The sequence below is a fragment of the Peromyscus maniculatus genome, chromosome 11 (assembly GCF_049852395.1).
Source record: "Peromyscus maniculatus bairdii isolate BWxNUB_F1_BW_parent chromosome 11, HU_Pman_BW_mat_3.1, whole genome shotgun sequence".
Classification (NCBI taxonomy): Eukaryota; Metazoa; Chordata; class Mammalia; order Rodentia; family Cricetidae; genus Peromyscus; species Peromyscus maniculatus.
In genome coordinates this window covers 63,624,878-63,641,234 of record NC_134862.1, presented here as the reverse complement: position 1 = coordinate 63,641,234, position 16,357 = coordinate 63,624,878, and the positions used below count along the sequence as shown (strand labels likewise).

Here is a 16,357-nt window from a genome sequence, read left to right as displayed (position 1 = left end):
GCATTTGCTGCTCTTGGGAAAGACGTGGGTTCAGTTTCCAACACTCACATGGTGGCTCCCAACTATCTGTAACTCCAGTTCCCCCGGCATCTGATGCCCTCTTGTGACCACTGTGGGCACTACACATGCACGTGGCGCACTTACATACACAGTGCAAGCAAAACACTTACACACGTAAAAGAAAAATAAATCACTCTTTAAACAATTGTTTATGGCACCGACACTTACCATGGCTATCTATCTACAGGGTCACCTGCAGAGTTTGTGAAGCTTAATATCATGGGCTGTCCAGTTACACCGATTTCATTTTTTCATAAAATACTAACTGGGCTCAGCCTGGTTTCCTTCATGCTCAGAGGCCAGGGCTAATTTGTATAGCTGGCGAGGTAAAAATAATTTCAGAGCAGGAGGGAGAACTCTTTGTCACTAGTTTAGAACTTGGACATTGGTGCCCAGCCCTCTGCGAGGGGCAGCAATTTCTTTGTCTGGACTGCATGATTAATAGGTGTGCTGTATAGCTGGAGTCCTCTCTGAGAAAATGGCCACGCCACTTAGATGTGCACCCACATAACCTGTGGATTCCTCTAACAGCTCAGCACTTTATTTATTCACAATGACAATACAATTAAAGCTACTTAGGTTGTTTGTGCTTACATGTCACTATCCAATAGATTTGGGTAACAAACAGTTCCTGTGTAGAGACACAGTTCTTTTTAATTATTAAAATTGCTGCTATTTTTATTATATTCCAAATAGGTGGTATGGGATGCGATATGACTCAGAACTACTTGAATGAATTTTGGCTTAATGACTCTAAAAAGTAAAAAGCATTTTGTTTTCTCTGACAAATGGCTCTAGTTCATTTGGGGTTTTTCAGACAGTTGGTATTTTATAGTAGCTTTATGGCCGCCTTGTCATCAAACCTGTAATTATGAGTTTGGCTTCTCAGCAAGTATGGGAAATTTTATCTAGTTTTTTTTTTTCCCCCAAACACTTGTCATGCTGGAAGAAAAATGGCATGCGCCTGTCATGCAGATCAATCTCCCAGGTATTGTAAGCAGAACCAGGAATGCAGAACAACAGACAAAGGTATTTTCCTAAAATTTATGGATCTATGATTTGTTGGAAAGAGTCATTGATTTCAGAAGGTTTATGAATTCCAACAGATTCCTTAAGTCAAGTGTTTCCCAGATGGGGGGAGGGGGGGAAGCAGCATACCTCACAGCACTGTGAGAAGGGAGGCGTTTTTTAGCATGTTTTCCCTCCACCTTTCAAGGGTTCCTTGGGTCAGCATGTGAAATGGAGATGGTTGTACCTGTCTGGGTGAAGGTCATTTGAACTCTGAAACTGCAAGATAGTCTTCACTTGGCCTCCATCATCCCCTGTGCCTGCATACAGAGGCAGAGTCCACAGTCCCTCCATGCAGTGTTGATCTTCCTGAGGGGAGGGTGTTCTGTTTTGAGAAGAGGACTCTGACATTCCTTGGGGTCATGAATGAATATCAGTCTTGTGACCCTTGGATATTGAAGAGGGAGCAATGTTTTAGCATCTTAGGAATCCAGCCATTGCTAAGACAACATTGAGGCAAAAGCTTGCACAAACACTTGCATGTTCTGTTACTGGGTATTAGTTCTATGCCAGGGCATGGTTCTATGTGGTTTTTGTTTGTTTGTTTTTGTTGTTGTTGCCTTTTGCTTCCCTTGGCTCTTGTAGGTCTGGCTAAACTAGTTATACCAATTTTGACTTGGGTTTCTTCCCCAGGAATTATGTGGACAGAAAAGATGGGCAGTTACTATGATGTCATTGTGATGGGAATCTACCTCAGGTTATTCTGAGGAGGAAGGGCATGTCTCAACAGAACTGCCATGTTACAGAAAGACCAAGAAGTAGCCGGGACCCTGTGAACTACAAGCACAAGCTCACTTCCTGCAGACATCCCTTTTGCTTTTATTTCTTCTCTCCTCTTTGGGATCAGCTGTGCTCTCTCACTGTAGCCAGCTTTGTTCTGTTATTGAGATCATGTCTGAGTACAGCTCTGAGGCTTTTGTTTTATGACTTTAGCTGCTTCAGAAGTGATAGCTGAACTTTATTGCCCCTTTCTAAATATCCTAGGGAAGGGACTGCTTGTCCCTCAACTTCTGAGGCAGTAGAATGTTGCAGTCTGATGAAGACGTGCAGAGGAATGTAGGGAGAAGATAAGATTCTGGCAATGGCAGCAGCAGGTAGCCACACTCATGGACTGTGTTGGGCTGCGTATCTAATCCCTGGAGTCTGACTTTCAAGTTCCCTAGTACATTCTAGCAAAGCCAGTGTTGGGAACTTGGCTGCCACATGGATTATTAGCCAAGCTTTCATTCTTGGCTGGGTTCTACTCTGTGCCTGGTTAGCCATCTCATATGCGTTTGTTCCGGGTCTGGAGGGGACCTTAGTGACAGGAGGTATGTGGGTGGAGGATCAGCAGAAGTCCCTTATCACCACTAGAAGAACGACCCAAAGAACATGTATTTATGTTAGCAAGTTCTTATGTTGTGGGCTTTCCCTCTGCAGCCATTCTTCGGGATTGTCAGCTCTCTGAAGCACAGTTCTGGTCACCTCCATATGATGCTGCAATCACAGGGCACATAAGCCTCTGCAGAGAGGCAGCTCTGTGGCCATTCTAGAGAGCATTTATCACATATGTGTGCCTTTGGGATATGCTTCTAGTTATGAGCCATTATCTTTTGTAGCTACCAAAAGCACCAAAGTTAGAATTCAGATGCGTGGATTTGAGTCTCAATTTAATAATTTACTATTGCAGTAACATTGTTCTAAGCAGTTTCTCTTTCTGAGCCTTAATTCTCAAACTTAGGAATGGGGATAGCGGCACCTAGATGGGTGATGTCTGTAGGAACTGTGAAGCATGGAGACAACTTTTTTTTTTTTTTTAATCTCTGTCATCCTCTCTGGGACCTGGATGATGGTTAGAGTTTTGCTTCTTCTTTTGGCATTTTCATTTTCTGGGTCTGAGTGAATACCTGCCCCCCCACACACACACACACAAAAACCCAGAACCTAGGACCATTGGTAGTTAAAATTTATGGCTAGGATTGTGCAAACAACCTCTCATTTCTGATTGGGCAGGCCTTGTGGGAAACATGCCCTTCACTACCTTCGGTTAGCGACATTTTTTTCAGCTCTGCAGAATTGTCTGTCATTCTCCACTCTCCCTGCCTCACCTGGTCTTAGCCACACCACTCTGGTTTCAATGTCATAAACATGCTCATCTCCTGTCTTCCTTGTTCCTTCTGTACATGCCTTTTCCTACCTCAGACGACCTCTTCCTCCCTCTTACTCATGGGTTAACTTGGCCCTTCCTACTCACTGTAACTGTCTCTTGCAGTAAGGGTCATGAGGACAGCTACCACCTCCATTTTGGCCCCCATGGGAAGGCCAGTGTGTGCACTCAGTAGGCCTCAGGTGACTAGAGCATGGGTCTTGGGCTTTGGGATGGAGCTGACTCCAGTGGCATCAAGGGGCTGCGTCATAACCAGTGGGGAGGAAGAGGAGGCTGCCTACAGGGACTGGGACTTAGGCAGTCAGATGGCTTTCTCATTCTCAACGTCTTTGTCTTCCCTCTAATATATGTTGGTCAACTTGATATTTTTTTTCTTTTGAATAGTCTCTATGTGAACAATTTAATGAATGAAACCTTCTTTCTTTATTCTTTATTTAAAGTAATAAAATTAAATAAATTCTCTAGAAATTGATTCCCAAATCAAATCACTCTTCCCATAATGCATTTAAAGGAAATGAAGGGCATAATGTTACATGTAATTCAATGGATTTTTGATGGATCATAATGATATACATGTGTGGTTAAAGTGCCCTTTGTTTGGATCTTTGATTATTGCCACAGGCACATAGACACATTCTCCATGCATGAGTCTAGCCATTCTGTCCCAGAGAGACTGTATTAATGTCTGTGGCCCTTAAGTCTGGCTTTTCTTGGGTCCCACTGTTCCTATTGCTAGAGAAAGGGCCTAGAGTGCATGGAAGCAGAAATGCAGCTCCTACCATCAAGGAGCTGGCTCTGAATCGAGTTACAAGGACCCAAGTACTTATCATTCATTGGACTTTTTTTTTTTTCTAAGTCATGAGCATGCATGCCTGGATGTTCAATGTCACAATCAGACTTGTGTTTAAGATTTGGGAACTAGAGCCGGGCGTGGTGGCGCACGCCTTTAATCCCAGCACTCGGGAGGCAGAGCCAGGCGGATCTCTGTGAGTTCGAGGCCAGCCTGGGCTACCAAGTGAGCTCCAGGAAAGGCGCAAAGCTACACAGAGAAACCCTGTCTCGAAAAAACCAAAAAAAAAAAAAAAAAAAAAAAAAAAAAAAAAAAAAAAGATTTGGGAACTAAGTGGCTGAGTGTTCAGTGTTGCACAGCTGTCTGGATACTGAGTACATGTGAGCTGCAGTGCGTTGTGCCACTTGGACAGGGTATGACTCAAGCCTCAGAGCCAGGAGGAGCCTGAGAGGCCTGTCTTTGTGGTCACCTCATTTTATAGACAAGGAAACTGATAATGGTCTTTTCTGTTCCTTATCTACAATACCATTTTATCAGATGCTTTGCACGAGTCAAGCTGAAGTAGACACTGGCTTTTAAAAATTATTATTTATTTCCTTACTTATATGGCTCTTATCTCCCCGTGGGGAGTCTCCATTGGGTGCATTCTTGCAGGAGTCTTGTTCACCTTGAACATGGTAAAAGGTTGTCCTACTGTAGCTCAGCCGAGTTCGTTGCGACATGCTGTTTAAGGAAAGAATCTGTTTCTTCATCTTCTCCAGCTATCCTTCTGGAGCTATCCTCCTCTTCTTTGAGACCTTCCTCCATCTTCAAAACTAGCAACATGGGCAGCACCTTGCTTCTGCCCTTCTATTGTCATCTTGTCCCCAGAGTCTTCCTCTGCCATCTTCCTAGAAGTACCTTTGCATTTATAGACTATTGTATAGTCCAGACCAGTCTCTCCATCTCAAGGCCTTTATCCCCGAGTAAAGCTCTTTTTGATATAGCAGACGACATTCATAGTTTCCTTGGATTAGGACCTGGCCATCCCTAGCACACCAAGATGCCTGCTCTCTGAATGTCTCAGACTAGTCTTCTGATACACCTTCAATTCCGTGAACCCTGGTGTGTTCTCACAATATGTTGTAGCTGTTTGGTGGGGATAGGATAATCTTCAGTGTTTTGCCTTTAAGACAACTAAATTTTATTTCTGTTGCTTATGACCAAGAATCAATGTGGTAAATGTGCACTATATAAGAAATTTACAGGCATTAGCTTTTAAAATCCTTAACCTTCCTAACAAGGCTCTGTCCCCATTTTATAGGTAAGAACATTGTATCTCAGAGTGGTAATTACATAAGTTTGAAGGCTCCTGGTGGAATTAGAACTGAAAAGTAGCTAGTATGATTGGAGAATATGCACTTCATCCCTTTCCCAAAGCACAAGTGGAATGTTCACGAGGATATGAGGTCTGAAGCAGCTTGTTTTGATAGGGAAGACAAGGCAAGGAAGAGGTGGTCATGAGGGAGGCTGGAGAACAAGAGGTGAATGCAAGACATGAACTTCAAGGGAAAGGCATGGTAGAAGTTGGTGCCCAGGTCTTGGAGGTACAGTGCCAGGAGAAATGAAGGAACCAGTGATTCCCTCTTGGGCCATAGAATACTTCTAAATGGACCCCAACCATGGGCTCTGTGGGCTGTCCACAGCAATGTCCTGACTCAACTCTCCTGGGCATCCTACTTGAATTAGATCCCTTTCTGACTTCTGGTCTCCTCAGAATGTGGGCTGGTTAAACACTTGACACCTTTTACCAATACCAGTCAGCCTCTCATGAACAGCATGCTTTTCAAAAAGCAAGGGCAGCTCTTTCTTGTTTAGATGGGCAGAAGCAAAGAGGTGATTTCTCAAGTTTGGTGGTGACACTAGGTCTAATGTTAAAGACCCCTGGCTTCTGTCTGTTATGCAAAGGGGACTTGCAGATTTGCTGAGGATTGGGTAATAATTAACAGTGGAACTCTTTACATAGTAATTTCTGGCTCCCAATTGTGTGGTGATCAGCTGGACTCATTACTTTTGGGCATTAAGTGAGACTGTATTGTGTGTGTGTGTGTGTGTGTGTGTGTGTGTGTGTGTGTGTGTGTGTGTGTGTATGTATGCATGTATACCTACATACATACATGGTAGAACAAGAAGCTCATTTCATAGTGAACAGTAAGTGAAAAAGTAAAGAGACCCATGTCCTACAGTTCGTTTTGCACCATCAGTGGCCTCGGATCTCCCAGTGGCTCTGTCTTCCAGATTCCTATAAGATAGGGGCCAAGCCTTTTAACACACAGGCCTTGAAGGAATTCCAGTTCAAACTACATACAGCACCACCTAGGTGTACCATCTAGATGTAGCAAATAGAAATGCAGACTACTCAGTTGTGTCCGTTACTGTTCTCATTACTGTGACCCAGTACCTAACAAGAAATGATTTATGAGAAGGTTAATTTTGCCTTACAATTCCAGAAGGGATACAGGCCATCGTGGTGGGGAAGGCCTAGGGGTCAAAATGGAAAACAGGTGGTCTCATTGCATCTCTTATCAGGAAACAGGCAGTGGAGAGTAAGCAGAGTCAGACTGTACAACCTCGAGCTCTGCCTCCAATAACCCTTCCTCTGATGATGCTCCACCTCCTGGAGTTTCTACACCTTCCCCAAACAGTGCCACCACCTGGCGACCAGGGGTTCAAACACTTGAGGCTGTAGGGGACATTCCACACTCACACACAGAGCTGTTTAATTTGAAAGTCAGATTTTTAGATAAAAAAATGAATATCCCACACATTATTAAACTGCACTAAACTTATTTCATTGTACTAGAAACTATTTCTGTTCTTTATGTGAAACTCAAATTTCACTGAGCAACCTACATTTTATCTGACAATTCTAAACAGAAGCCCACTGCTGCGGGGTATTTTCAGACATGGAAGTGAACAGTAGATGTCTGTAAAAAGAGACTATTGACCTGGATTGACATGGAGGCTAAGAAAATACCCTGAAGTCAAAAGAAATCAAACCCTGACGATCTACGGGTGACTGATTTGGGAGAGATGGTTAAGTTCTGATTGTCGAGGGCATCACTTCCTCTCTTCCTCTGTGCCTCTACAGTGGCCATGACTAGGAAGATTTCTGTCATAGCATCAGGATCAGATCCCTCACCACCTTCTCAGCTTCTGACAATTGAAGGCAAAAGTATTAGAGGAGAGGCTGAGCTGTGACGGCCAGCCCGAAGCAATGACTAAACTATGTATGCTACATGCTGTGTATATTCCTGCTCATCTGCCCTCTACTATGGGGGAATAGTAGGAATTAAGTATACCTCTATATACAACTTTCCATCAGCTCTGTGACTATGAGGGAAAAAGAAATGGAAAAACAGCCACTTCTCTTGAAGCGTACATACAGGGAGCTCTCGGGACAGCAGAGAGCTTAGGCTCTTATTAACTCAGAATTGAACTTATCCTTGGTGGCCTTCCTCCGATTTTGAGATATGTGTGTGCCTTCAAGTTTATGTGTATAGATATTGCAGCAGACACTAGCTACTATTAAAACAATCTTACAGTCATGGAGAAAGGTGCCTACAGGACTCTGATGGTCCTGAAAGGGACCAGTGGTGACTCACTTGGTGTTTTGTGGTCTTGGGGTGAAAAGAATCAAATTAATTTATATGTTCAGAGACAGAACACCGTGACACTGGTATTTGGGGCAACACAATGGGATGGTGTTGCTGAGCGGTTCTGGGTGCATGTCACACAGCTCATGGAACAGTGGGCTGGAGGACTGACTTAAATGCCATAGGGGAGCTGACTTTCTTTTAACCCTTTAACTTCTTCAGAGCCACGTTTCCTCACAGAAATGAAATGTAGACCACAGTCTTGTTAGGTGATTTTTAATGATATAACATTTGAAAATGCTAACAGATAGTAAACATTCTGTATTTGCCACCCCAGTGTCTCCTAAACATCTCTGCTATGAGCCCTCATGGTGTGTTGTAATTGTTTCTTCTCTGTGACTGCTTCCACAGGACTGTGTGTCAAGGGCTGTTTCCTACCTCCCTTTCTGCCTGTCTTCCTGCATTAGACTCAATAGACGTTTGCTGAGCTGTATATATATATACAGCTGTGTGACTTAGGTTTTGCTGGGGTGGGGGTAGCTTCTAGCCTTTGCATCTTCATCTCCTCTTCCCTTCCTCTCTCTCTCTCATTCCTACTGAGAACATTTTGTCATGGAGTCCCTTTCAGGTACAAAGTCTTAGGAGTATGTTACAAGAGCCTCATCGGACTCTCGATGTTGGATGATGTATTCCCAGTGCACTCCTAGCTACTCAAACATACCCAAGTCTGAGTAGCCTCCCAGCTCTGATATTCTAATCTTCTCAGCAGGAAGTTCTAGGATACCTGTGACCCCTATCGGTTATTGATTTCTGCAAATTCATTAATTTTGTTAATCAGTGAAGAATAGGTTTAAACCCTCAAGCTGCTGTTAGGTAACTTTCCGTTGTAAGATATGAGGATAGGTTTGAGGGCACAGGGACTCTGAAGTTGACTCTGCTGGGGGTACAGATGACTATTAGGTGTCTCAGGCCTGGAGAGGGGTGGATGAGAATGTCAAACTCCTCACAGGGTTTAACGGGAGCACAGAACAGGGCTCTTTTCCTCAATGAACTTCCCACCCTGTGAATCCCATTGCTTCTTCTGATTTTAACAGGTGGCTAGGAGAACCAAGTTACAGCCCCTGCCCTCAAGGACTTGGTGAACAATAGAAATTAAGAAGCAGTCAATGGCTATGTTTATTTTTTGAAAGCTCTGTTGCTAATCTTCCTGCATTGGGATTAAAAAAAAAAAAAAAAAAAAACTTCTAAGGAACAAAAAAAGCTTGAGGACATGTAAGGTCCTAGTTGTTTCTTTGGAGTGTGAGATGGATCAGTCAAGAGCACCCTTGATGGTGGGAGGTGAACATGTCCTATGGCTGGCTTTGAGGCCTCTGTAAGAAATAACGCGTTCTTTCCTCCGTCTTTCATGTTATCTTTATTTACATACCTTTCCCATGTGAACTTGCCCGCCTGCTTCCCTGACTCTTGCTTCTCCATTAGCTTTTATTTCTTATTTTTCTCTTGGTCTGCAACTCCACATTTTTACCGCTTCTCTCGGAGTCTCATTCTCCTGTCTTCCTACCACATTTTTTTCTTGGTATGTTTGTGCCCTCTTTTAACATGGCCTTCTGCCTCTACTTCCATGTTCTAAAGCATACCTGTCATGCCCAGGTCTGGGGAGGAAATTTTCACTTCCAGCTGTGCTTTGTGTGATATGAAAGCACATCTGAGTGTCTGGGTATCCTAGGAAACAGAACTCTAGTTTCTGAGCAGAGCAGATTCCTCACACTGTCTTTGTGAGACACTGTGAAAGGAGAGTCTCGCACCTGGGTGGCAGAGGAGGCTCAGTGCTGGGTCCAGCCTTTGTGCAAGGGGGAGGCAGAACAATGGCCATGTTTTCCCTCAGTCTCTATCCCTTTACCTGTCCTTGAAGTTTCTGTTTTCTCTTCTTTTCCCTTTTGTCTACTTCTACCATATTTTTCAGTGCCATTTTTTTTGACATTTTTCTTTGTTCTTTTTCTTCTTTGAAGTTACGCCATCCTTTTCTCCGCATCCTTTTTTGACTTTGTAAGCTAGAATCAGGAGTAGTGTCTGAGATTCTGTTCCTCCCTGGCTTTTCTTTTCTGAGGACATTGTGGGAGTTGGGGTCAAGAAAGATGGAGAACACTTAGAAGGCTTGCCTATGACAAGTTCTTTATGAGAGTAGGAGTATTTCATTTTTTTATTTTGAGATTATACAAGCACAAATTACAAAATATTTTCATTTATGTATGGGCTTTTTTTTTTTTGTATGTGTGTGTGTTCATGTGTGTGGGTGGGTGCAAGCACAAGCTTTCGTGGTGCTTGTGTGGAAGTCAGAGGACAACCCCCAGGTATTGGTCCTAAGACATAGTCTACTCTTTGTGTGAGACAGGCTGGTGGCCCTGGACTTTCAGGAAGCCACCGATTTTCTGCCTCCCATCTCACAATCACTGGCCTGACAGGTGTGCCTTACCATGCCTGGCTTTTTGATGTGAGTTCTGGGCATTGGAAGTCAGGTTCTTGTACTTGCAACGCAAGTACATTACAGACTGAGCCATCTCCCCCCGGTCCAAAGTATAAAACCCGAAAGCTAAAAGAAATCTCCACCACTCATTCTAATAACCCAAATCCAGCGTGGACATTCTCTGTATGTCCTAACGTGAGCTGTGCAGCATCAAGTGCTTGAATACTGCTAATGGGAATGTTCTACCACACCGGGGAAGCCTGTGGGATTGGTAGCTAATGCTGTGTTCATAGTCATCTCTGTGATTCTATTGTCCTGGATCAGCATTCTCAGGACCTGTTGATCTTGAACCTGCTTCCTAAAGGCCTTCCGTAGGGCCTTTCGTATGGCTCTTTTTTGCCTACATTTGAAATCTTTCAGAGAGGTTTCACAAAGAATAGTTAAATCAACCATTCTTGCTACTCTGCGGTTTTCCAAATGAGTCATTCCCCAATGCTTCTGAAGAGAGGGGCTAATCTTGGAGAAGTTATGAGGGACAAAAGTTATTATCCCACAAAACAAAGAATAAGCTAGCAAATTTAAGTCAATACGATTGATCTTGTGTCAGAAGCAATGTCAATTTTGCACTTTATAGTTTCCAGTACACTTTTTTTTTTTGAGATAGTATCTCACTGTGTAAACTAGTCTGGCCTTGAACTTAGAGTTCTCTTGGCTTGGTTTTATAAGTACAGTCATTACAGGCATGCATCACCATGCTCGGCCCACAACACTTTTCATCTTCATCACAGTGTAATTCTGTATCTAAAACTAGGTCATTGTACTCCTGTATTTTAGAGATGAAAAAAAGTAATAAAGCACCTAGAGGTTGAGTGACTTGTATCAAGTGGATAGCTCTCTGGGCCAAGACTTAAACCTAATTCTTCTAATGCTTAGTCCTCTGCTGTTCCACTCACAAATATATGTGTGTCCTTGTCCCCACCAAGTACCAGCATTATCCTTGGATTATATGCAATGCGTTGTCTCATTAAAACTTGCTCTACACAATCTAAGAGTATTCTTGTGGATTTGCGTATGTGTGTTTCTGGGTCTGACTGTGGACGGTGGGAAAATGGAAACAATGAAACCCAGTCCAGGTCAAAGAATGGTTTGGGGGCAATTAGAAAACATATTAATAATGTATAATGACCACAGGCATAGCTCCCAGTCATAAAAATCGGTATAATTTATTTATTTGGTAACAATTCTGAGTGTCCAGGAGGAGAAGAATAAGTTACTTCTTCACTGAAGTTAATCCAGACAAATTCTTTAAAAAGAACAGGAGATGGGACTATGGAACTTTAAAATAAAAGATGTAAGGGCCTGGGAGCATGAAAAGAAGGGGAGGAATTTTGCAAGGGACAGAGAAAAGGGGGGGACCAGGTTTGGTTCAGGTGTGGGTCTTATGTTGGAGACCATGTGTTCTGCTCATGATTTGGGACTAGGACTCCAGTATACTGGTAACTTCTCCTTTGCAAAGTGAAACCCAGATGGCTATATTTAATTCCACTCGACACCACTGGTGATTCACTCAGGCTCAGGTGCACCCACATACAGCTGGCATTAGCTTTGTGTACTTTCCAGGCAGAGCCTGCTACAGCCCAGCCTCCCCATGAAACAGGAGAGGACAGACAGGCTGTGGTAACCTTGACTCTTTTGTGTCTCTGCCACAGCATCCTGGCCACTGCGGGAACCCACTTCAACACCCATGTGGACCTGCGGACCCTCCGGGCTGTGCGTGTCCTGAGGCCTTTAAAGCTTGTGTCAGGAATACCTAGTGAGCACCTACTTTCTTCTTTCTGATTGGCTAGTATCCTCAGTTGGATCCAGGGTGTAAGTCAATGTGAGACAAGAGTCTTCCTGGAAGGAAGCCCTGACATGCAGTAATTGGGCATAGCATTGTATTTACAATTTTTAACATTTCCTCATATTTAAACAATAATGGAAGATTTCTTTTAAAAAAGGAAAGTCAGGGAAAACAACAGAATAGTAAATGAAGATCATTTCTTATTGTATCACTCTGAAATAAATGTTAATTTGATGTATTTTTCATTCATTTTCCCTATGCATTTAAATATAGTTATATTATTGTATGTGTCTAGTTTTATCTGCTGAAATAAGTGCGTTAGTTTCCTAAGGTTAAAAATTCTTATATGTGAGCCGGGCGGTGGTGGCGCACGCCTTTAATCCCAGCACTCGGGAGGCAGAGGCAGGCGGATCTCTGTGAGTTCGAGGCCAGCCTGGGCTACCAAGTGAGTTCCAGGAAAGGCGCAAAGCTACACAAGAGAAACCCTGTCTCGAAAAACCAAAAAAAAAAAAAAAAAAAATTCTTATATGTGTTGTCAAAGGCTATTTGTTTGCTGATCAGTGTTGTGCTCCTCCTCCAGTGGGCAGAGAACTGGAGCCAAGAAAGGACAAGAGAAAGGCTCCATTTTGCCCCTGCTCTGTAGGCTTTGTACCCTAGTGGGGGTTGCCCTAATTTTCTTTGAGCACGAAACACGCTCTAATGAATTTAATCTGTTTTCCATAAGTTAGCATGGAGGAAACAGAAGGAGGGTAATATGGAGACAACTGATCAGGATGTGGAGGGGAGAGAGGAATGGAGAAGAAGGGGTATAGGCGAAGACAGTCTTCAGTTTGACTTGTCTTGGTCATTCTCTTTATGAATGGCACCTGTCATCTCAGGATTAATGGTTCTTCCTTCCATGGAAGACTTGACTTCCCAGGAGAGGATAGATGAACCACCTTGTCAGGAGGCCATGAAATTGGACTCTGCTTCCTTCCCTTTCTTCTCCCTAGGCCTGCAGATCGTGTTGAAGTCCATCATGAAGGCCATGGTGCCTCTGCTGCAGATTGGCCTTCTGCTCTTCTTTGCCATCCTCATGTTCGCCATCATTGGCTTGGAGTTCTACAGTGGCAAGTTACATCGAGCATGCTTCACGAACAATTCAGGTAAGGTCACTATTTTCTGTCTGCTGTTTTCCCGATTCTTCTCCTCTTCGGTCATGAGCATAATTTCAGGGCATTTGGAGCCTTGCTGAAAAAGTACACTCTATTCCAGCTCTAGAATTACAATCAGAAACTTCCTGGTCTCTGGCCTTTTGGTGTACAACCAGCTTAAAGGTCCGCTTGACAGTTACGCTGCAAAACACGTAGCCTCTTTGTTTGTAGTTGGATGGGTTCAAAAAGGTGGTCTTGGCTTTTCTATCTGTGGTAGAGGGCTTTTAGGATACATACCCAAGCCATCAGTCTGAAAATGCCCTGGAGAACAGAATCTTTGATCCACACACCGGTGGGACCCTGAAGACCAGAATCAGATGGGGTCCCGGTAGATCTGTAATGAGAGCTTTCTTCTGAGCTCCAACTCACATGGGTCCTGTCTCTCTGTGAAAGAACTGAGGGAGCTCTGAGGTTGGCTTGTCAATTGTGCCTTGGAAATGGTGGGTTCCACAAAACCTCATTTCTCATATATTTGTGTTTTATTTGTTCTTCAAAAAGCTAAATAGTGTACTCTAGGAAGAAAGTCAGGGAGGGAGTCCGGGGGAATGAAGGACAAATTAAAGAATCCTAAATAAGTACTGTGTTTTTATGAAAATAATTTCCAAATGGTTTTTATTTTACCTTGAGTTTGAAACCAAAACTGGATGCCTGAAAAGCAAAGGGTTAATAGACTACAGCAGCCATTGGTTTACAACTGTCCCCGAGAAACCCAGGGAGAACCAAGGTCCACCCTGATTCCTGGGGTTGGAAAATATTAAGATTGTGCCATTCCCTCGGGGTCTTCTGTGTGACCCAGCCCCGTGAATTTCCGTGGTAGTGCAGACCAAAGTAGAACATGGCTGGGATCTGAAGAAGACAAAGAGAGGCTCTGTTTTTTTTTTGTTTTTTGTTTTTTTTTTCCCAGAAGCCATTTTGAGTTGCACAAGGGTGTGAACTGAGGGGTCTAGAGAGGCCAAGGTGGGAGGGGGCCTGAGGCATGACGGTCGGGCTTTTGTCTACACCTGGAGAATTGCTTACTTGTGGCTTCCTAAGATCCTTTCCAGTTCATGCTAAGCACCGTATGATTTGTCTCCCACTCTCCAAATATATCTGCAGGTATTCTAGAGGGATTTGATCCTCCCCACCCGTGTGGTGTGCAGGGCTGCCCGGCTGGTTACGAATGTAAGGACTGGATCGGCCCCAATGACGGGATCACCCAGTTTGACAACATCCTTTTTGCTGTGCTGACTGTCTTCCAATGCATCACCATGGAAGGATGGACCACCGTGCTGTACAATGTGAGTGAGCTGGTGGATGGGGGTGGGGATAGGGCGGAATCCCGGTGCTGTTTGGTACCTCTGGGACAGAAAAAAAACTGGGGGAAAGTTGAGGTTGTCTATGGTCAACTTTAGAACTTAGCAGAGGCTGGTGGGGGGGTCATGTCCCCCTTTGGTTTGGCTTTTAGCTGAGTGGAAGTATGTGTCTTATTGCAACTGGTAGGCTGCTTTCTGTCATTCTGCCAATGGGTGAATGAACAAGTTAAATCAGATTACCTTGTTGTGAAGAGTTTGGGATCCTCATGGGGTAGTGGGGCATAGGGAGGTGTTCTAATAGGTGTACGGCTCTCAGTTACTGTCCCCGAAGGGCTCGCCATCAGTTTGGAAAGCTGTTATAGTGGTTTTCAAACCCCAGTGGCCCATTAGAGTCAGCCGGGAGCTTTAAATATTATACCGTCTGGGCTTCACTCCAGGCCAATTAAATAGGAATGTCTAGGGGGTAAAGGGCTGTCATTGACATTTTTTAAAGCTTCCTAGCTGATTTTAATATGCAGCCACTGTCAAGAACTACTGCATTACATGTCCAGAGAAAGCATGGTTAATTGTAAGACTCATTAGAATGCTCTCTGAAAATTCACGTTCCTAGGCTCCTGCCCTGGAGATTCTGACTTTGGGTAGCTCTGTATAATTGGTGAGCTGTGCTCTTGATGGACCCCTTGGTTATTCACATGGTCAGACACATTGGGAAACTCTGAGTTGGTCTATGAGACACAGCTGTCCAGCTGCCTGGGAGGGGTGCTGGGAATTCCAGCAAGGAGACAGAGGTTAGACAAAGTGACCATGGCGTCTCTTCTGCCTTTCAGAGTCTGATTTTAATAAGTTACCCAAAGCATGTTACAGAGTCCAAGTTCAATAATGAGTATTGGGGAAAGGTGCGTATGAAGGATGGTATCCTCTGTGCCTTTTCCTTCAGCCACTGTTGGTCAGGGCAGGTACATTTGGACTGACGATCCAGCTCATGCGTACTTCCTTCCCTTGCATTTTTCTCAAGGTTCCCACTGTTCCCTTCTGTTCTTCTCTTAATCTTTTTAATCTGATCCCACATGTACAAAACTTAGGTGGCCACAGTGTGACTTAAATAGAAAACAGCCATTGGGAGGATAAGGGCAAGGAACGAAGATGGTATGAGGCCTATACATGCAGGTACTTAGGGCTGACGGACCAGTGTAGTCAGCCCCCCTTGATCCTTAGGTTCCGATCTAGCTGTGCTACCAGCGAAGGGTGTAGAATTTTTCTAGAACATGTTAGGTTATTTAGGCCTAGGATAGCAGTGCCCAGACGGAACATCTACAGACAATTTTGTCTTTGTCATTATCTCCTGAACTTTACAGTACAACTATCTACATAGCATTTGCATTGATATTAAGCATTTTAAGTAACAGAAAAATTATTTAAAGCAATGGGAAGCTGGATACAGTTATATGCAAATACTGTGCCATATATGGGACTCGAGAAACCTCAGATTTTGGTATTCATGGGAAGTCCATACACCTATGTTCTACAGGTACCAAGAAATGACTGAACTAATTTGAATCCATTCCCACGCAGGATGAGCAAGATACAGTTGAGAAATTTAGCAAGAAAGAGTTACAGGCTGCTGTGCTGAAGTTGCACAGGGTAGACTAGAGGTCTCCAGAACCAGGAGATGCTCAGCAAGCTCTAGGGTGCTGTGACCCAGATGATACTCTGGGATTCTTAATAGCCGTGGGAGGCAGCAGGGAGCAGGAGACGAGCATGGTGAGGACAGTCCCTTCTCATTGGGGATGTGAAGGTTGTCTTGAGGCAATGCCACTAAGATTAGCCAGGAACCTCAAGCCATTTATAGCGCCGGCCCTGTTGTGG

At 43.9% G+C, this 16,357-nt stretch overlaps 1 protein-coding gene across 3 annotated transcripts in view; it reads left to right on the top strand.

Annotated features, from left to right (window-relative positions):
• Cacna1e (calcium voltage-gated channel subunit alpha1 E) overlaps window positions 1-16,357 on the top strand; it is a 466,977-nt gene that overhangs the window by 239,811 nt on the left and 210,809 nt on the right. For all 3 annotated transcript variants that reach the window (XM_076547646.1, XM_076547648.1, XM_076547647.1), the window contains 3 exons: window positions 11,873-11,976; window positions 12,999-13,151; window positions 14,295-14,476. In XM_076547646.1, the coding sequence (XP_076403761.1) occupies window positions 11,873-11,976; window positions 12,999-13,151; window positions 14,295-14,476 (439 nt within the window). The remainder of the gene's footprint in view (window positions 1-11,872; window positions 11,977-12,998; window positions 13,152-14,294; window positions 14,477-16,357) is intronic.